General features: G+C 48.4%; 1 protein-coding gene across 9 annotated transcripts in view; it reads left to right on the top strand.

The window, feature by feature from the left end:
* The window catches only part of DENND1A (DENN domain containing 1A), a 184,795-nt gene that overhangs the window by 60,677 nt on the left and 106,331 nt on the right, over window positions 1–17,787 (top strand). For all 9 annotated transcript variants that reach the window (XM_039321490.1, XM_039321488.1, XM_039321491.1 and 6 more), the window contains 2 exons: window positions 1,232–1,281; window positions 5,563–5,682. In XM_039321490.1, the coding sequence (XP_039177424.1) occupies window positions 1,232–1,281; window positions 5,563–5,682 (170 nt within the window). The remainder of the gene's footprint in view (window positions 1–1,231; window positions 1,282–5,562; window positions 5,683–17,787) is intronic.

Raw genomic sequence — 17,787 nt, 5'->3', positions numbered from 1 at the left:
AGGGGGAGGAGGAGAAGGAAATAGAGATGGAGGAAAAGGAGGAATAGTGGAAAAGAAGGAGGAGGAGGAGGAGGAGGAAGAGAGAGGAGGGAGAAGGGGAGGAGGAGAATAGAGATGGAGAAGGAGGGAGGAGGAGGAAGAAGGAGAGGAGGAGGAGGAGGAGGAGAAAGAGGAGGGAGAAGAGGAGAATAGAGATGGAGGAGGAGGAGAAATAGTTGAAAGGGAGGAGAAGCGGGAGGAGGAGGAGGAGGAATAGTGGAAAGTGAAGAGGAAGGGAGGAGGAGGAGGGAGGAGGAGGAAGAAGAAGAGAAGGAGGAGAATAGAGATGGAGGAGGAGGAAGAGGAGGAGGAGGAATAGTGGAAAGGCAGGGGGAGGAAGAGGAGGAGGAGGAAGAAGAGAATAGCGATGGAGGAGGAGGAATAGTATAAAGGGAGGAGGAAGAGGGAGGAGAAGGAAGAAGAAGAGAAGGAGGAGAATAGAGATGGAGGAGGAGGAAGAGGAGGAGGAGGAGGAATAGTGGAAAGGGAGGAGGGGGAGGGGGAGGAAGAGGAGGAGGAGGAAGAAGAGGAGAATAGCGATGGAGGAGGAGGAATAGTATAAAGGGAGGAGGAAGAGGGAGGAGAAGGAAGAAGAGAAGGAGGAGAATAGCGATGGAGGAGGAGGAGGAACAGTGGAAAGCGAGGAGGAGGAGGAGGGAAGAAGAGGAGGAGAAGGAAGAGGAGGAGAATAGAGATGGAAGAGGAAGAGGAGGGAGGGGGAGGAGGAACAGTGGAAAGGGAAGAGGGGGAGGAAGAGGAGCAGGAGGAGGGGGAGAAGGAGCAGGCCAAAGATCCAGCTGGCTGGTCCTGGTGGCCTTGCTGTTCTCCATCTGGCGGGGTCGGAGAGCCTCCCCGGAGGCGAGTTAGCACGAGGCCATCCCCGTCCCCCCCCTCCTTCCCAGGGCCGCCACGGGGAGGCCCTGCTGCTTGCCCATGTGTGAATCTTGATTAATTTTTCATTTTTAATGAAGTTTGATCATGTTTGTTCTTTCCCATGATTGACTGGCCGGGCTCTTCTGGTGTGTAATTGATAAAGCATATTTCTCCTCATCTTGTCTCCGGTTTTCTGCGCCGGGGCAGAGTTGCAAGACTGTCTTTCCGTGGTTAACATTAGATTTATTGGTCCCTTTCGATGATTAAATTATCTCTCTTCTTCTTCTCCTCCTCCCCCCCCCTTCTCTTCTCCCCGCAGGAAATTCTGCCCACGGTGGCCCGGTTCTGCTTCCCTTTCTACGTGGACAGGTAAGGCTGAATTCCTAAACGTTATCAGAAAGGGGAAAAAAATAAATAAATACGACGTAAATAAAATTGGGCCGGCTGATAAAGAGCGTGTCGTCCAAACCGGTTTTTAAAATAGTGCCTTTTCTTTTTTTCCTAAGGATCTTTAGTGGAGTGTTTTGTTTTTTTTTAAAAAAAGTTTTAATCGATTACTTTATGTACAAAAACGGAAGGATCCTTTGATCCCCACCGTGGACGAAGGGCTGCAAAAATTGATGGGCTAAACCAGTGTTTCTCAACCTTGACCATTTTAAGGCATGTGGACTTCAACTCCCAGAATTCCACAGCCAGCATTGCTGGCTGTGGAATTCTGGGAGTTGAAGTCCACATGCCTTAAAATTGTCAAGGTTGGGAAACACTGGGCTAAACTGAGTGCTTTGATTAAAAAAACAGAACACAATCACTTTTCGTCGCGACTTGGAAACCACTTCTGGACTTTTTGCTTGAGGTGGGGAAAAGAAATGAAACTTTGACTTTTTGGGTTTTACCGGCTAGATAGGTTTGTTGTGAAAGAAATGGCTAGTTCATACTATTATAGAAAAGTAAAAAAAGTTGAGGTTTGATGTCATTATCTTATTCTGCACCAAGGAGAAGTCAGAAGTCACGGCCTTCTCTTTCCCTATCTCTTCTACTATTTTCTTTTAGCATTTTTTATTTTAGATTAGAAATGAATAAAAAAAAATGTTTTAATCATAATCATGAATCAGCCACAGCCAGGTCAGAAGCTTCTGTCAGATCCACCACGATGTTCCACGAAGTTGTCTTCCAACGTTATTTCCATTCTGCTGTTAACATCGTGTCGTTTTTTAAAACTGCGGGGTGTTGTTGTTGTTTTGTGGGTAATTCTGCAAATCTGGCGAATTGCAATGAATTTATAGAGCTTTGAATTTCCTCCTTGAGAACATCATTGCCCAAATTGGGGTGTGTGTATGTGTGTGTGTGATTTCCGTTGTTTCTTATCTGTCTTTCTTCTTGTCAATCACGCTTTGCCTTCTCTTCGTTATTGATATCCTTCGTGACATTGATATCCTGCTGCAAAAGCTTATGTCAAAATCTGTGTGGGTCGCTGCCAGCACTGGGGTTAAGTGTCCATATGGGGGCAGGGAGAGTCAATAAGAGGGAGACAAGGTGGAATAAATAAATGTTCCTGCTCAGGTGTTTCTTCTTAAATGGAAGGGGAGGGGAGGGGAGGGGAGGAGGGAAGGGAAGGGAAGAGAGAGGAGGGGAGGGGAAGGAAGAGAATAGAAGAGAAGAAAGGAGAGGAGAAGAGGGAAGGGAAGGGAAGAGAGAGGAGGGGAGGGGAAGGAAGAGAAGAGAAGAAAGGAGAGGAGAAGAGGGAAGGGAAGAGAAGAGAGAGGAGGGGAGGGGAAGGAAGAGAATAGAAGAGAAGAAAGGAGAGGAGAGGAGAAGAGGGAAGGGAAGGGAAGAGAGAGGAGGGGAGGGGAAGGAAGAGAATAGAAGAGAAGAAAGGAGAGGAGAAGAGGGAAGGGAAGGGAAGAGAGAGGAGGGGAGGGGAAGGAAGAGAATAGAATAGAAGAAGAGGAGAGGAGAAGAGGGAAGGGAAGGGAAGAGAGAGGAGGGGAAGGAAGAGAATAGAATAGAAGAAAGGAGAGGAGAGGAGAAGAGGGAAGGGAAGGGAAGAGAGAGGAGGGGAAGGAAGAGAAGAGAAGAAAGGAGAGGAGAAGAGGGAAGGGAAGGGAAGAGAGAGGAGGGGAGGGGAAGGAAGAGAATAGAAGAGAAGAAAGGAGAGGAGAAGAGGGAAGGGAAGGGAAGGGAAGAGAGAGGAGGGGAGGGGAAGGAAGAGAAGAGAAGAAAGGAGAGGAGAAGAGGGAAGGGAAGCAAAGAGAGAGGAGAGGAGAAGAATGGTCTCTCTTCTCTGGGGTGGCCCAATTCAAATTTCTGTGATCTTGCCTTTGGCCTGTTCTCTCCAAAACCCAGGAGAAGTGAAGGCCGTGAGATCCCACACTCCACTAAAATGGCAGGCACCCAGATGTCCATCGGGTCTCCAAGAGCTGCTTCTTGAAAGCGGTGGTGAGACCAAGTGGCTTCTCACAGAGAGGTCCATGTTTGGAAGACGGCCTCAAGTGCCTTGACCCCTCCACCCACTCGATCTTGAAACTGAAGTCCTTTAGCTTCTAATAGAGGTCGCCCTGGGCAGAGAGTTGAAGGCCTCTGGAGCCCACCACACCTTGAAGAAGTGGCAGGCTCGGATGCCAGGGATGGGAGACCCTTCTTAAATGGGGCCAGAAGAATGGAGTCTCCTGTGTCCAGGCTAAGCCTTTGCACCTTTGCAGGGGGAGAAGAACATCTGAAGAACTTGAGAAAGATGGTCGTTCCTCGAAGAACACCATGGTGAAAAAAGGCTGCTTGGTCTTGGGAAGCTTCTCAAAGCTTGAGGTGGATGGGTTTGCTCAGCTCCACCCCGTTGTGTCTCCTTGGGAGGACATTCAAGAGTTGCGACGAGGACGACAAGCGAGCAGGGGTTGTGTATTGGAGGGAAGAACCCTACCCGGAGGCTTTGTGTAGTTGCCGTTCATTCTTTCTCCAGCAACCGGCTCCTCTTGGGTGCATTTGTCTTTTGAATTCCCCCTTTGCAAAGTGGGGGTCTCCCCTGGGGGGGGGGTAACTCAGGGCTGTAATTTTCCTGTGTGTGTGTGTGTTGGGGGGGCGGCATTCATGGAAAGACCTGGCAAAGTCACAAAGACATTAAAATACACGTTATGCATTTTCCCCCCGCTGCATTTTCCGACTATAAGTAATCGGGTTCGTCCTTTGGTATAAAACAAACTGTTATTTAGGAAAGAGGGCTCAAGCTGCTCGGAGTTGTATCCTTTACTAATTACAGGGCCGTTAGGTACGCACGCTGCTTTCATCCAGTCGTAGCTTGCTCTCCTTTTACTCCGCCCTCGGAGGATTTTTTTTTTTTTCTCCTCCGTGAGGGAGGAGAGGACCCAGCGTGACTCAAGAATATTGTTTGCACCGTGGCAAGGGAGGAAATTGAAGCAAAAACTTCTATTGGCTGGTTTTGGTTTTTGAAAAAAAGCTTGGCACAAAAGGAATACAGGTGGTCCTCGGCTTACGACCACAACTGGGAAGCAGAATATCCATTCCTAATGAAGGCGGCTATTAAATGAGGCATGCCCAGTTTTAGGATCTTTTTTTGTGTCATGGTTATTTAAGCAAATCACTGCAGGAAGCTGCAGTGGTTGTAAATATACATGCAGGTGACCGAACTTTGATTCCAGGGTCATGGGGATGCTGTGATGGTTGTAAGTCATGTTTTTTTCAGTGCCGTTGTAAGTTTGAACAGTGGCTAAAGGAGTGGTTGTAAGAATGGAGGAGAGCTGTGGTTTAGCCAGCTCTGTTTAAAGCAGGGCTGTCCAACCTTGATGGCTTTAAGACTTGTGGACTTAAAGAATGGAATGGAATGGAATGGAGTGGAGTGGAGTGGGAGGCAAGAGGAGGGGAGGGGAGGGGAGGGGAGGAGAAGAAGGGGAAGGAATGGGAGGGGAAGAGAGGAGAGGAGAAGAGGGGAATGGGAGGGGAGGAGAGGAGAGGAATGGAATGCGAGGGGAGAGGAGAATAGAATGGAAAGGGAGGGGAGGGGAGGGGAGGAGAAGAAGGGGGGGAAGAGGAGGGGAGGAGAATAAGGGAAGGGAATGGGAGGGGAAGAGAGGAGAGGAGAAGAAGGGAAAGGGAGGGGATGAGAGGAATGAAATGGGAGGGGAGGGAAGGGGAGGGGAGGAGAAGAAGGGAAGGGAATGGGAGGGGAAGAGAGGAGAAGAAGGGGAGGAGAGGAATGGAATGGGAGGGGAGGGAAGGGGAGGGAAGGGGAGGAGAAGAAGGGAAGGGAATGGGAGGGGATGAGAGGAGAGGAATGGGAGGGGAGGGAAGGGGAGGGAAGGGGAGGAGAAGAAGGGAATGGGAGGGGATGAGAGGAGAGGAATGGAATAGGAGGGGAGGGAAGGGGAGGGGAGGGGAGGAGAAGAAGGGAAGGGAATGGGAGGGGAGGAGAAGAAGGAAGGGGAGGGGAAGAGAGGAGAAGAGAGGAGAAGGAGGGGAGGGGAGGAGAGGAATGGAATGGAAGGGGAGGGAACGGGAGAGGAGGAGAGGACAAGAATGGAATGGAATTCTGGGAGTTGAAGTCCACAAGTTGCCACAGCCGTACACCCCTGACTGAGAGACTTTGCAAGGCGGAAGGCGACAGGCTACTAACTGACCCCCCTTCCTTCTTTTCATGTCCAGCCTCACGGTGGGGCAGGTGGGACAGAACTTCACCTTTGTCCTCACGGATATCGACAGCAAACAGAGGTTCGGCTTCTGCCGCTTGTCCTCGGGGGCCAAGACCTGCTTCTGTATCTTAAGGTAAGCCAGAGGTTGCTCTTCCTTCTCCCTGTAGGAAGCCTTGTGGATGTTCTGCTCTGCTGATCTAGAATCCCAGGCCTGGAAGGGACCGTGGAGGTCTTCTCGTCCACCCCCCTGGCCAAAGTAGAAGATCTTGTTGCATTCCGGTCAAAGGGCAGCCCAATCCTTTCTTGAAGGCCTCCAAGGATGGAGCATGAACCTGAAGGTCCCTCCACCGTTGGAGGTCTTCAAGAAAGGATTGCAACACGATCTTCTGCCTTGGCCAGGGGGGTTGGACGAGAAGACCTCCACGGTCCCTTCCATCTGTCGAGACAGGCCCTGGTTCATCTCTTCCCTTGGAAGTCACGGCACTCCTGGAGACTCGGATGTCGTGCCAGAATTTATCTCCCTTGGCTTTCTAGCCATCCTTGTGTTTCTAACAGAATAGCAGAGTTGGAAGGGCCCTTGGAGGTCTTCTAGTCCAACCCCCTGCTCAGGCAGGAGATCCTATACCAGTGATGGTGAACCTTTTAGAGACCGAGGGCCCCAAAACCGCCTCGCCCTTGCCCCGTCCCGCCTCTCCTGCCCGCAGCTGCTCGAAGCACGAAGCTGAAAGCACCAGCCTGAAGATGACGAATGGGACTTTGTCGAAACGTCGCCAAGACACTTGCAATTTTACGCGGGAGAAAACCCGAACAACCAAAGACCTACATACACACACCCGCGAAAACCTCAGAAAACATATATATTTATTATATGTCCTTACTGGTTATAAAAATACGAATCCCGGGCATATTTGTTCAGTGATGCAATCTTTGATCTCCAGGAAGAGTATACTCCAGTTATTTGTTGTTATTTATTGTTAAAATGTTGTTTTAACAATAAATAACTGGAGTATACTCTTCCCGGAGATCGAAGATTGCATCATTGAATATATATGTATATATTAAAAAAAAAACAATGACTTATCCTGAGCATTTTGATACAGGATACCTTTATAAGAGTGCAGCTAGTCTCGGACTTAATGACCGCAATCGGAATACTAGGATTTGAATGCCTTCTGAATGCAGGTAGATTTCTTTTCTGCAAGTGGTTGAAATTGGGAATAAGCCCCCCTTCCTACTTCTCATCCTCCCCCTCCCCCTTCCCCTCCTCCTCCTCCATCTTTGCCCCAACAAATGCATCTAGGATTACACATTACACATGTTCCTTCTCAACAAGCCCGCGGCTATTAATTGTCCAGCATTCATTCTCCAAAACAGATTCCGAACACACAGGAACCGCAGCTGCAGGGAAAACAGGCAATGTGAAATATTTAGGTAGGCTGGGAAATGACGTCTGGTAGTAATGCACAAGGAGGAATGGGTCCCTCCTCTGAAGAACATCTACAGCTGTGGCTTCTCAAGAAGGAAGCCTTATCAGAACTTAGCTCATTTATTCTCGGTTGCATCAGTTCTTTATTTACCCTGAATTCCATGGCTAAGGAAGATGGGCCATTGAACTTGGGGGCCCATGCCTATCTCTGTCCAGCAGCGGGTCAATAAAGCTGTCCTTATCTTACACACTGCATGCTTGGCGCATTGTTTCGATGATGGATGATGATTCACGGGTAGAGTTTTGAGCCAAACTCCTGCCGTCTACATAGCTAATCCATCAGAATAATGCTGGAAGAGACTTTGGAGATCTTCTAGTCCAGCCCCCTGCTCCAGTGATGGAGCACCCACATCTTCTGGTGGCAGGCTGTTCCACTGGTTAATTGTCCTCACTGTTAGGAAGTTTGTCCTTCATTCCAGGTCGCCTCTCCCCTTGCTTAGTTTCCATCCGTTAGTTTCCATTCTGTCTTCTGGTGCTTTGGAAAATAAGTTGACCCCCCTCCTCTTTGTGGCAGCCCCTCAAATACTGGAATGTTGCTATCGTGTCCCCCTCCCCGATCCTTCTTTTCTCTAGAATTGGCCATTCCCAATTCCTGCAGCCGTTCTTCACCATTCTCCAGGCCTTTAATCAGGTTAGTTCAGTGGTTCTCCACCTGTGGGTCGGGACCCCATTTGGGGGTCGAATGACCATTTCACGGGGGTCGCCAAACAACGCAGTCCGCCATTTTTTCCCCCCTTTTCCTTAGCTGTGCTACTCCCTTTTATTCTATTGGCTTTGGAAAGCCAATAGGAATTGTCCAGGCTGTTTCTGCCCTGCTGAGCCCGCCCAAAGTCCCATTCTGCAAACGGTGCTGCACCAGTTGAGTAGTCCTCGACTCTTGAATAGTCCTCCTGAATAGTAGTCCTCCTCTCTTGAATAGAGTCTAATTCTATTGGCTTTCCAAAGCCAATAGGAATTGTCCAGGCTGTCTCTGCCCTGCTGAGCCCGCCCAAAGTCCCATTCTGCAAACGGTGCTGCACCAGTTGAGTAGTCCTCGACTTACGACCGGTTGAGTAGTCCTCGACTTACAACCGGTTGGGGGGGGGTCGTGGCATTAAAAAGGTCGAGAACCACTGGGTTAGTTGTTCTTCTTTGCCCTTTTTCCAAAGCAGGGATGGCAGTTTATGGGTGGCATTGAAGTCATTTTCAGGGAAGTAGCTTGTCCATGCCTTTTCCTGGGACTCAGCCCTGGGATCTTTGGCTTGTCTCTCATTCAGACCATAACCAGGGATGACCCTGCTTAACTTTTTGAGATCACCCAAAGTTAAGGAGGAGACAGCTTGAATGCTTCAAGCTAGTTTTATTAATAATAATAATAATAATATAATAGTAATAATAATAATAATAATAATAATAATAATAATAATAATAATAATAATAATAATAATAATAAAGACCTACAAATAGAAATAGAAAGACTGTGGCAAAGGCAAGCAAGGGTAGTTCCAATAGTAATAGGCACCTCGGGTGCAATCCCAAAACAACTGGAGCACCACTTGGACACCATTGCCATTGACAAATTTGCTATTAGTCAATTTCAAAAGGCGCCCTTACTAGAAACTGCTTCCATCCTGCGACGATATCTGTAATACCATCAAACGTCCACATCTGCCTATCCCAGGTCCTTGGGAAGGACTCGACAGGTAGACAAAAAATGCCAAATCCAGTCTGATGATCCATGATGATGATGATGATGCTGTTGGGAGGGACCTTAGAGGTCATCTAGTCCAACCCCCTGCTCAGGCAGGAAACCCTATCCCGTTTCGGACAAAGGGCTGTCCAGTCTCTCCTTAAAAACTTCCAGTGTTGGAGCATTCACCGCTTCTGGAGGGCAGGCGGTTCCACTGGTTAATTGTTCTGACTGCCAGGAAGTTTCTCCTTAGTTCTAGGTTGCTTCTCTCTTTGATTAGCTCTTTGCCCAGTCGTCTGAAGGTGCTTGACAGGATCCCCTCTGCCATCCTGTTTCTCTTCCCCATGCCTTGCCTTTGATCTTAGGGAGTGAATATTCCCTGTTAATTGAGCAGATTTGACTGCTATACTGCAGTTCTACTGTTTTATCATCTCTTTTGCCTTGGAGCCCCCCCCCCCAACTAGGGGCGTTAAGCAGGTTCAAGTCGCAACTGCGATACATTACAAATTCAGATTTCTTTTTGCTGACAAAGAGTGAAAGATTTAAGTAGGAGACTAGTATAGCTATTTCGGACTCATTAGTCCTCATCAGCTAGCCACACCCTTTATGGGATTCTAACCTGGGCAGTCTACATGCTAGCAGTGTTTCTCAACCTGGACCATTTTAAGGCATGTGGACTTCAACTCCCAGAATTCCACAGGCAGCGTTGCTGCCTGTGGAATTCTGGGAGTTGAAGTCCACGTGCCTTAAAATGGTCAAGGTTGAGAAACACTGTGCTAGGCAGTTGTGTTAACCACCAGGCCACCAGCTCTCGTCCCCTCTCGAAATAGCTATACTAGTCTTCCATTTAAATCTTTAACTCTTTGTCAGCAAAAAGAAATCTAAATATATATATAATTAAGCAGAAACACATGGAAGGATCAGGAATATCTGGAGGGATTAGAGGAGGGGAAAAAAAAACTTCTGAATCAGGGCTTCTTACAGCTTGTACTCGCTAAGAATCAATGGGGCTGAGGCTGACCTGCAACCTTGTGAAGGGTGGACGTGGATTTCAGCCAAAACCATCCACAGAGTTCTTTTGTTTGCCTCCTTCAGAGTCCCAGCCGGTGCAAGGGTCCAACTCAAAGGCTAGAGAAGCAGAGTCCTCCCTTTTTTTTCTCTCTTTCTCTCTCTCCTTTCCCAGGGTCTGGAAACAGTGGACCTCGTTTCCCTGGAAAGGCGGTTTTAATAGGGCTCCGCAGCCCGCATGGAATAGGAACTGACAGCTTCCTGGCTTGGCCCTGACATGGGTCTTGGGCATTGAGGCACTGTGTGTGTGTGTGTGTGTGTGTGTGTGTGCAGGCAGCTGGGGGGGGGGGACTGCCTAGAGGATTTTGGCCCTGCATCTTTGCAGAGAAGAAAATGGTTCGTTTGCCAGGATTGGGAGATCCCTCTGCTCCCCAACAGTTCCCTTCCCAATTTGGAGCTTGTTTTGAGGAAGAACGAAAGAAAGAGAGAGAGAGAGAGAGAGAGAGAGAGAGAGAGAGAGAGAGAGAGAGATGCATTGCAGGCGTTTTTTTAATAGTTGAGGGAGCAGCAGATGGCCCGGCTCTTTTAAATCCTTTGGTTTAGTCCCTTCTTCCTTTGGACAGATCCTCACTCCCCAAACACCTATTAGATTGACAAGAAGGAAAGCTTTGCATGTTCAGCGCAGAAATTAGATAGGGTGGGTTGTTTTCGTTGAGGGAGCGCTCCTTCCAAATGTTTCTCAGCCGTGCTTCGGATGTTTAGAGAGAGAGAGAAGGAAAGAGAGAGAGAGAGAGAGAGAAAGAGAGAGAAGGAGAGAGAGACAAAAAGAAAGGAAGAGAGAGAAAGCAAGGAAGAGAGAGAAAGAGAGGAGAGAGAAAGAAAGGATAGAGACAAAAAGAAAAAAGAGAAAGAAGAGAGAGAGAGAGAGAAAGAGAGAGAGGAGAGAGAAAGAGAAAGAGAGAGAAAAAGAGAGAGAGGAGAGAGAAAGAGAAAAAGAAAGAATGAGAGAAAGAGAAAGAGAGAGAGAAGGAGAGAGAGACAAAAAGAAAGGAAGAGAGAGAAAGCAAGGAAGAGAGAAAGAGGAGAGAAAAAGAGGAGAGAAAAAGAATAGAGACAAAAAGAGAAAAGAAAGAGAAAAGAGAGAGAAAGAAAGAGAGAGGAGAGAGAAAGAGAAAGAAAAAAGAGAGAAAAAGAGAGAGAGAAAGAGAGAAGGAGAAAGAAAGAAAGAAAGGAAGGAAGGAAGGAAGGAAGGAAGGAAGGAAGGAAGGAAGGAAGGAAGGAAGGAAGGAAGGAGATTAAATTTGAAAAAGAAGGGAATGCCGCAGGTTGTGGACCCCCTTCGGGTCCCGAATGCATTCTAAGCAGCCGAGTGATGGAGGGGTTTTATTTCTGATTTATTTCCTGGTATCAGCACCCTACCCCTTTTAACCCAGCGGATACTCATGGTGACTTACAATGCAGTGATCTTCTAAAATATAACAACCCAAAGAATAATCCAGCTCAAATCAAGGCTGGATCAGCTTCAGTCAGAACCGCAGTTCTTGTAAGAGGGGAAATAGGTTTATCTGTTTTTAACATCACATCTTCGGTGGTGTCACTATTACAATTCGTTTCAGCCTCTGTCTACGGAGATTCTCCCTCAACCAGGACACAGTTGTCCCAAAAGGTGCTTTTTCCACAAGGCAACTGGAGATTCTTGTTTCTCTTTGAAGATGTTTCGCTTCTCATCCCAGAAGCTTCTTCAGCTCGGACTGGATGGTGGGGAAGGGAAGGATTTATAAGCTCCGAGTGGCTTCAACGACTCTCTCAAAGGATGCAAATGACCAGCCGTCTGCAAGGAGGATAAATCCTTCCCTTCCCCACCATCCGGGAAGAGCTGAAGAAGCTTCTGGGATGAGAAGCGAAACGTCTTCAAAGGAAAACAAGAATGTCCAGTTGCCTTGTGAAAAAAGCACCTTTGGGTTTCCGCCGCTGCTTTCTCCCAAGAATTGAGGGCAATCTATAAGGGCTCCTTTTTTCCTTTGATAATCCTCAAAACCATGTATGTTACGGTGGCTGAAGGGCGCTGGCTAGACCACAGTCCCCCAGGAAAAAGCTCTTTGCTGGAGGAGGCCATGAAAATCACCCTCTCCTAATCTTTCCATTCGTATTGTCTGCAGGTTGAATTTTAGAGGTTTTAATTCCCGTCTTCTTGAGTTCTGCAAACTGTCCTACAGTTTTGAAAGCATCTCGTCTACTTAGTTCTTCTTCTTCTTCTTCTTCTTCTTCTTCTTCTTCTTCTTCTTCTTCTTCTTCTTCTTCTTCTTCTTCTTCTTCTTCTTCTTCTTCTTCTTCTTCTTCTTCTTCTTCTTCTTCTTCCTTCTTCCTTCTTCCTTCTTCCTTCTTCCTTCTTCCTTCTTCTTCCCTATCCGTTATCGGACGTTGGCGATCATGTTGGCGATCCTGTTTTTATCAGCCGCCACACAAAAAAGTGTTGCTGAGTTTTGTCCAAACCAATCCCTTAGATTTTGAAGCCACGATGTTCTTCTTCGGCCTGGATCTCGTTTGCCTTCCATCTTTCCCTGGAGGATGAAATGGAGCATGCCGTATTTTTCTGGGTGTCGCATCACCTGTCCCGAAATATTCCAATTTTTGTTTTTTTAATTGTTTTGATGATTTCCCTGGGCTTTCCCAGGCGGCTTATCACCTCGTTTCTGATCTTGTCAACCCAGCTTAAACGTAACAGCGGCCTGTAAATCCACATTTCAAATGCTTCTAATCTCTTAGTTCTCCTGGAGTAAATAAAATAAATTGGGGGAGGGGGTCAGTGTTGACCTAGGTTGTGTCTGCTCCCTGAGAAAACAAGATGGGTGGTGGGACCTGGGCCATGCAGGGAAGCTGGACAGTGAACCAGGACCTCTTGCTGTCAGTAAGAAGCGAGGACCTGGCGTGTCCCGGACTTCCGACTTCCCGCTGGCTTCCCCATCGACTGTGACTGTGGGAAGCCAGCAGGAAACGTCAGGGCTTCTACTCCACCCTTACCTCGCTGTTGGGTAGCTGGCAAGGGCCTCTTGTAGAGAAGCTTTATTTTGTTTGCTCTTTGCTGAGAGAGGCTGCGTCCTTCTTTTCTCGGTCCTGGTCAGGAGTTTGAAAGGCGCTCCTTCTGCGTCCTTCTCCAGGTTTTATGGAGGGATGGGGGGGGGGAGGATGGTGTATCTTGAGGCTACAATGCTTTTTTGCCCCAGGATTAAATTATGATGTGGTTTTCTCCCCATTCCCACTGTGAAAAGAAGTGGGGCTTTACAAGGCATCCGTCGACTCTCTCTCCCTTTCTCCAGAAGCATTCAGGCAAGCAAGTTTGAGTAGTGGATTTGGCTCTGTGCCCCCCCCCCCCAGCAAAGGAGGTGCCCTGCTATCCAATAGCAGCTGAGCTGTGCCTGGAAATTTGCTTATTGAGGCCAGCATCTTGGCACCTCCCTGGTTCCGCTGCAATCCATTCTCCTCCATATTCAGTATCAATCAGTCAGTTGGAAGAGAGCTGGAAGGGGCTTTGGAGGTCTTCCCCTACGCCCTTTCGGACAAGGGGTTGTCCAGTCTCTTAAAGACCGCCAGTAATGAGAGAGGGAGGGAAGGAAGGAAAGAATAAAGGAAGGAATGAAGGAAAAGATGAAGGGAAGAAGAAAGAAGGGAGGGAAGGAAGGAAGGAATAAAGGAAGGAACGAAGGAAAAGAGGGAGGGAAGAAGGAAAGAAGGGAGGGAGGGAAGGAAGGAAGGAATGAAGGAAAAGAGGGAGGGAAGAAGGAAAGAAGGGAGGGAGGGAGGAAGGAAGAAATAAAGGAAGGAATGAAGGAAAAGAGGGAGGGAAGAAGAAAGAAGGGAGGGAGGGAAAGAAGGAAGGAATGAAGGAAAAGAGGGAGGGAAGAAGGAAAGAAGGGAGGGAGGGAAGGAAGGAAGGAATGAAGGAAAAGAGGGAGGGAAGAAGGAAAGAAGGGAGGGAGGGAAGGAAGGAAGGAATAAAGGAAGGAATGAAGGAAAAGAGGGAGGGAAGAAGGAAAGAAGGGAGGGAGGGAGGGAAGGAAAGAAGGAATAAAGGAAGGAATGAAGGAAAAGGGAGGGAAGAAGGAAAGAAGGGAGGGAGGGAGGGAAGGAAGGAAGGAACAAAGGAAGGAATGAAGGAATAGAGGGAGGGAAGAAGGAAGGAAGGAAGGAAGGAAGGAAGGAAGGAAGGAAGGAAGGAAAAAAGAATAGACTAATAGAATAACAAGAGCTGGAAGGGACCTTGGAGGTCTTCCAGTCCAGCCCCCTGCTCAAGCAGCAGACCCTACATGATTTCAGACAAGTGGCTGTCTAGCCTTCAAACCCTCCAGGGATGATGATGATGATAAAGTTGGAAGGGACCTTGGAGGTCATCTGGTCCAACCCCTTGCTCAGGCAGGAAACCCTATACCATTTCGGACAAATGGCTGTCTGGAGCACCCACAACTTCTGGTGGCAAGCTGTTCCACTGGTTAATCGTCCTCACCGTTAGGAAGTTTCTCGTTTATTCCAGGTTGTTTCTCTCCTTCATTCCTTTCCATCCATTATTTCTTGCCTTGCCTTCCAGTGCTTTGGAAAATAAGTTGACACCCCTCCCCTCCTCTTTGTGGAGGCCTCTTTGTGACTCTGTGACTCTCTCCTGTCCTCTACCATCTTCTGGAGTCCATTGAAGCTCACGCCTCCTGCTTCCGTGACTCCATCCAGCCACCTCCTTCTCCGTCGTCCCCTTCTTCTCTTGCCCTCCATCTTTCCCAGCATCAGGCCCTTCTCCAGGGAGTCCTTCCTTCTCATTAGGTGGCCAAAATACTTGAGTTTCCACTTCAGGATCTGGCCTTCTAAAGAGCAGTCAGGGTTGATCTCCTCCAGGACCGACCGGTTAGATCGCCTTGCAGTCCAGGGGACTCGCAGGAGTCTTCTCCAGCACCAGAGTTCAAAGGCCTCCATTTTTTGGCGCTCAGCCTTTCTTAGGGTCCAACTTTCACAGCCATGCATTGCAACTGGGAAAACCATGGCCTTGACTGTACACACTTTTGTTGGCAGGATGATGTCTCTGCTTTTTAGTATGCTGTCTAGATTTGCCCTAGCTGTCCTCCCCAGGAGCAAGCGTCTTTTAATTTCTTGGCTGCGGTCCCCATCTGCGGTGATCTTGGAGCCCAGGAAAAATCCTGAATTTGGGAAAAATTTATCCCTGCAACCCTTGGCTGTGCATCCATTTCTGGGTGTGTTTAGTGTTTCTTGAAGAAGCAATTCTCAAAAAAGAAAAGGTCAAACTGGAGCAGGAACGCCAACCCAAGACCGGAGAAGAATCTGGAGATATTTTTTTTTGGGGGGGGGGGAAGCTTTCTCTGGATGGAACGAGGAGAAGGGAGAGTTGTGGGAATGAAGGCACAGCGCGCCCGCCCGGCTTTATTTACCAGGAAAGCCTTTCCCCCCCCTCCCCATTCATTAATTAAGCCTTCCTAAAGGCACCTTCTGCAGTTGCCAAGCAACTGGGATAGGAGTTGTTAAATCCTGCCACTTTTTATTAACCCTTCGGCCCTGGGTAAGTTGGCCCCCTTCTTTTAGTGCTAATGCACAACACATTAGCACTTCAGTTGGGGAAGCCCAGCTCTTTCTCCCTCCCCCCCCATCTCCCCCCACTTCAAAGGGGGAAAGGGGATATGGAGGTGGGGTATGCCACCGACAACCTTGGTTCACCGGAAGGGCTTCCGTTGGAGGGCCTGGCTTCCCGGAGCCTAGAGGACATCTGTCAGGAGGCCAAAGACCGGCCGCTGACAGAAGCAGGCAAGAGAGATTAGAGGCCGATTTCCTTCTCCTAACAACAAGAACCCCGGGAGGGGATTCAGCTCATAATGAGGGGAGGTTGGTGGTGGGGGGAGAAGAGGAGGTGTGAGGGGAGGAGAACCATATGTGGAGGCTGGAAAGGCCTCCGAGTAGCCCCGTTGGAGTTCTTGGAGCATCTTCGGAAGGGCATTGTCCTCCAGAAAGCGGTGGAGAAGATCCGGCCTTGAGGTTGTCGGGTTGACACACCGTCCAGAACAGTGGTTCTCAACCGTTCTAATGCCGCGACCCCATAATACAGTTCCCCATGTTGTGGTGACCCCCAAGTGGGTGTGGCCACCAATAAGAGGGAGTAGGACAGCTAGGGAAAAGGGAAAAAATGGCGGACAGCGTGGTTTGGCGACCCCCGTGAAATGGTCGTTTGACCCCAAATGGGGTCCCGACCCACAGGTTGAGAACCACTGGTCCAGAAGGATCTGTTGGGCGGCTGGTGGATCGCGGGAGCTCCAGCGGTGCCAACTTTCCTCTCGGTGTGCTTGGCTAGGTGGGCGGGTAGATTAGATGGACGGAAGCGCCTCGAGAAGAACCATCTGATCTTTTGCAGAAGAAGGATAACAGAATAATGGAAGGGACCTTGTAGGTCGTCTAGATCCTAGCCCAATCCCTTGCTCAAGCAGGAGACCCATTTCAGACAATCGGCTATCTCAGTCTCTTCTTGAAAGCCTCCACTGATGGAGCACCCACAACTTCTGAAGGCAACTTCCGTTCCACTGGTTGGTGGTTCTCCCTGTCGGAAAATGTCTCCTTATTTCGAGGTTGAGTCTCTTCTTGATCAGTTTCCATCCATCGTTCAAGGAGAGACTCAGCCTAGAAATAAGAAGACATTGTCGGACAGCGAGAACAGTCAGCCAATGGAACAGAAGTTGCCTTCAGAAGTTGTAGGTGCTCCATAACTGGAGGCTTTCAAAAAGTGGAAGAGTTTGCCTTCAGAAGTTTTGAGAGCTTCGTCACTGGAGAAGAACAGAGTAGAGAGGGAGTCCCTGCTGTGTCTGCAAAAAGGATTCATATTTAACACCTCACAGCGTCTTTCGGGAAGGACTCTTAAAACATGAAGAGCTTTCTCATTCCACCGGCTGATCTTCAGAGGTCTTGGGCTTCAACCCATAGGAGTCCCACCTAGTGTTTGGCATCGCCGTTGAGAGATTGAAGAGATTGAGATGGTCCTTCTCCTAGTCAGCTCTGCCTGTTTTCACCCCATCACGCCAAGGTCTTCTCCTATACCCATGATGCTCTCCTTGCCAACTTGCTCGCCATCCCTGTTCCCCCCAAATTCTCCTTGGAACGCATCTGCATCACCCCATATAGTTGATCTCAAGAGTAGTTGTGGGAGGGTGGGACTTCAAGATTTTTCTCTGTGTCTCCCAAAATTTCTCCAGGGGATGACACGGGCAGTTAATCTCATTTCAATCCAATCCTACATTTTTGGAAAAAAAAAAAAGCACATTCCTCCACCACTTTAGAATCACCGTCCAATTGCTTTAATAATCCCAGGCTTGGCTTATTTTATTTTTCTCCCCAACCTTTGCAATATCATTTATTTTATTCTTCTTCTGCTTTCCAGTTACTGGTTTCTCCTGCGCTCTTTTAATCTGGTCACTCCAGGTGATAGGTGGGGGTATATGCTACCTTAAGAAATTCAAATGGGACACTCAGAACAAGATCTAGGACTGCTTGTTCCAAACCACGTTCTTTTGAAATGTGTGTGTGTGTGTGTGTGTGTGTGTGTGTGTGACTTCCCATCCTGAAGCAAATTTGGGGGTCACGTTCTTGACTGGAGAATCTTAGGCAACTATTTTGAATTGCAATAGCAAGGCTAAGCGAGTGGACAGTTAAGACCAACTCACTCCAAAGGACATTGATAGAGGGGGCCTCTCTTATGAAGAACGGCTGCAGGATTTGGGTTTGGCCAGTCTAAAGAAAAGAAGAAATGATAGCAGCATTCCAGTATTTGAGGGGCTGCCCCAAAGAAGAGGGGGTCACGTTATTCACCAAAGCACCAGAGGGAAGGACAAGAAGCAACGGATGGAAACTGATCAAAGAGAGAAACAACCTGGAATTAAGGAGAAACTTCCTGACAGTGAGGACAATCAGCCAGTGGAACAGCTTGCCTCCAGACATCGTGGGCGCTCCATCACTGGAGGTTTTTAAGGCTAGACAGTCACCTGTCTGAGACAGTATAGGTTCTCCTGCTTGAGCAGAGGGCTGGACTAGAAGACCTC

Source organism: Crotalus tigris, unplaced genomic scaffold, assembly GCF_016545835.1.
Source record: "Crotalus tigris isolate CLP2741 ecotype Arizona unplaced genomic scaffold, ASM1654583v1 scf7180000023746.1698619, whole genome shotgun sequence".
Classification (NCBI taxonomy): Eukaryota; Metazoa; Chordata; class Lepidosauria; order Squamata; family Viperidae; genus Crotalus; species Crotalus tigris.
This window is presented reverse-complemented; position numbering and strand designations above follow the sequence as displayed.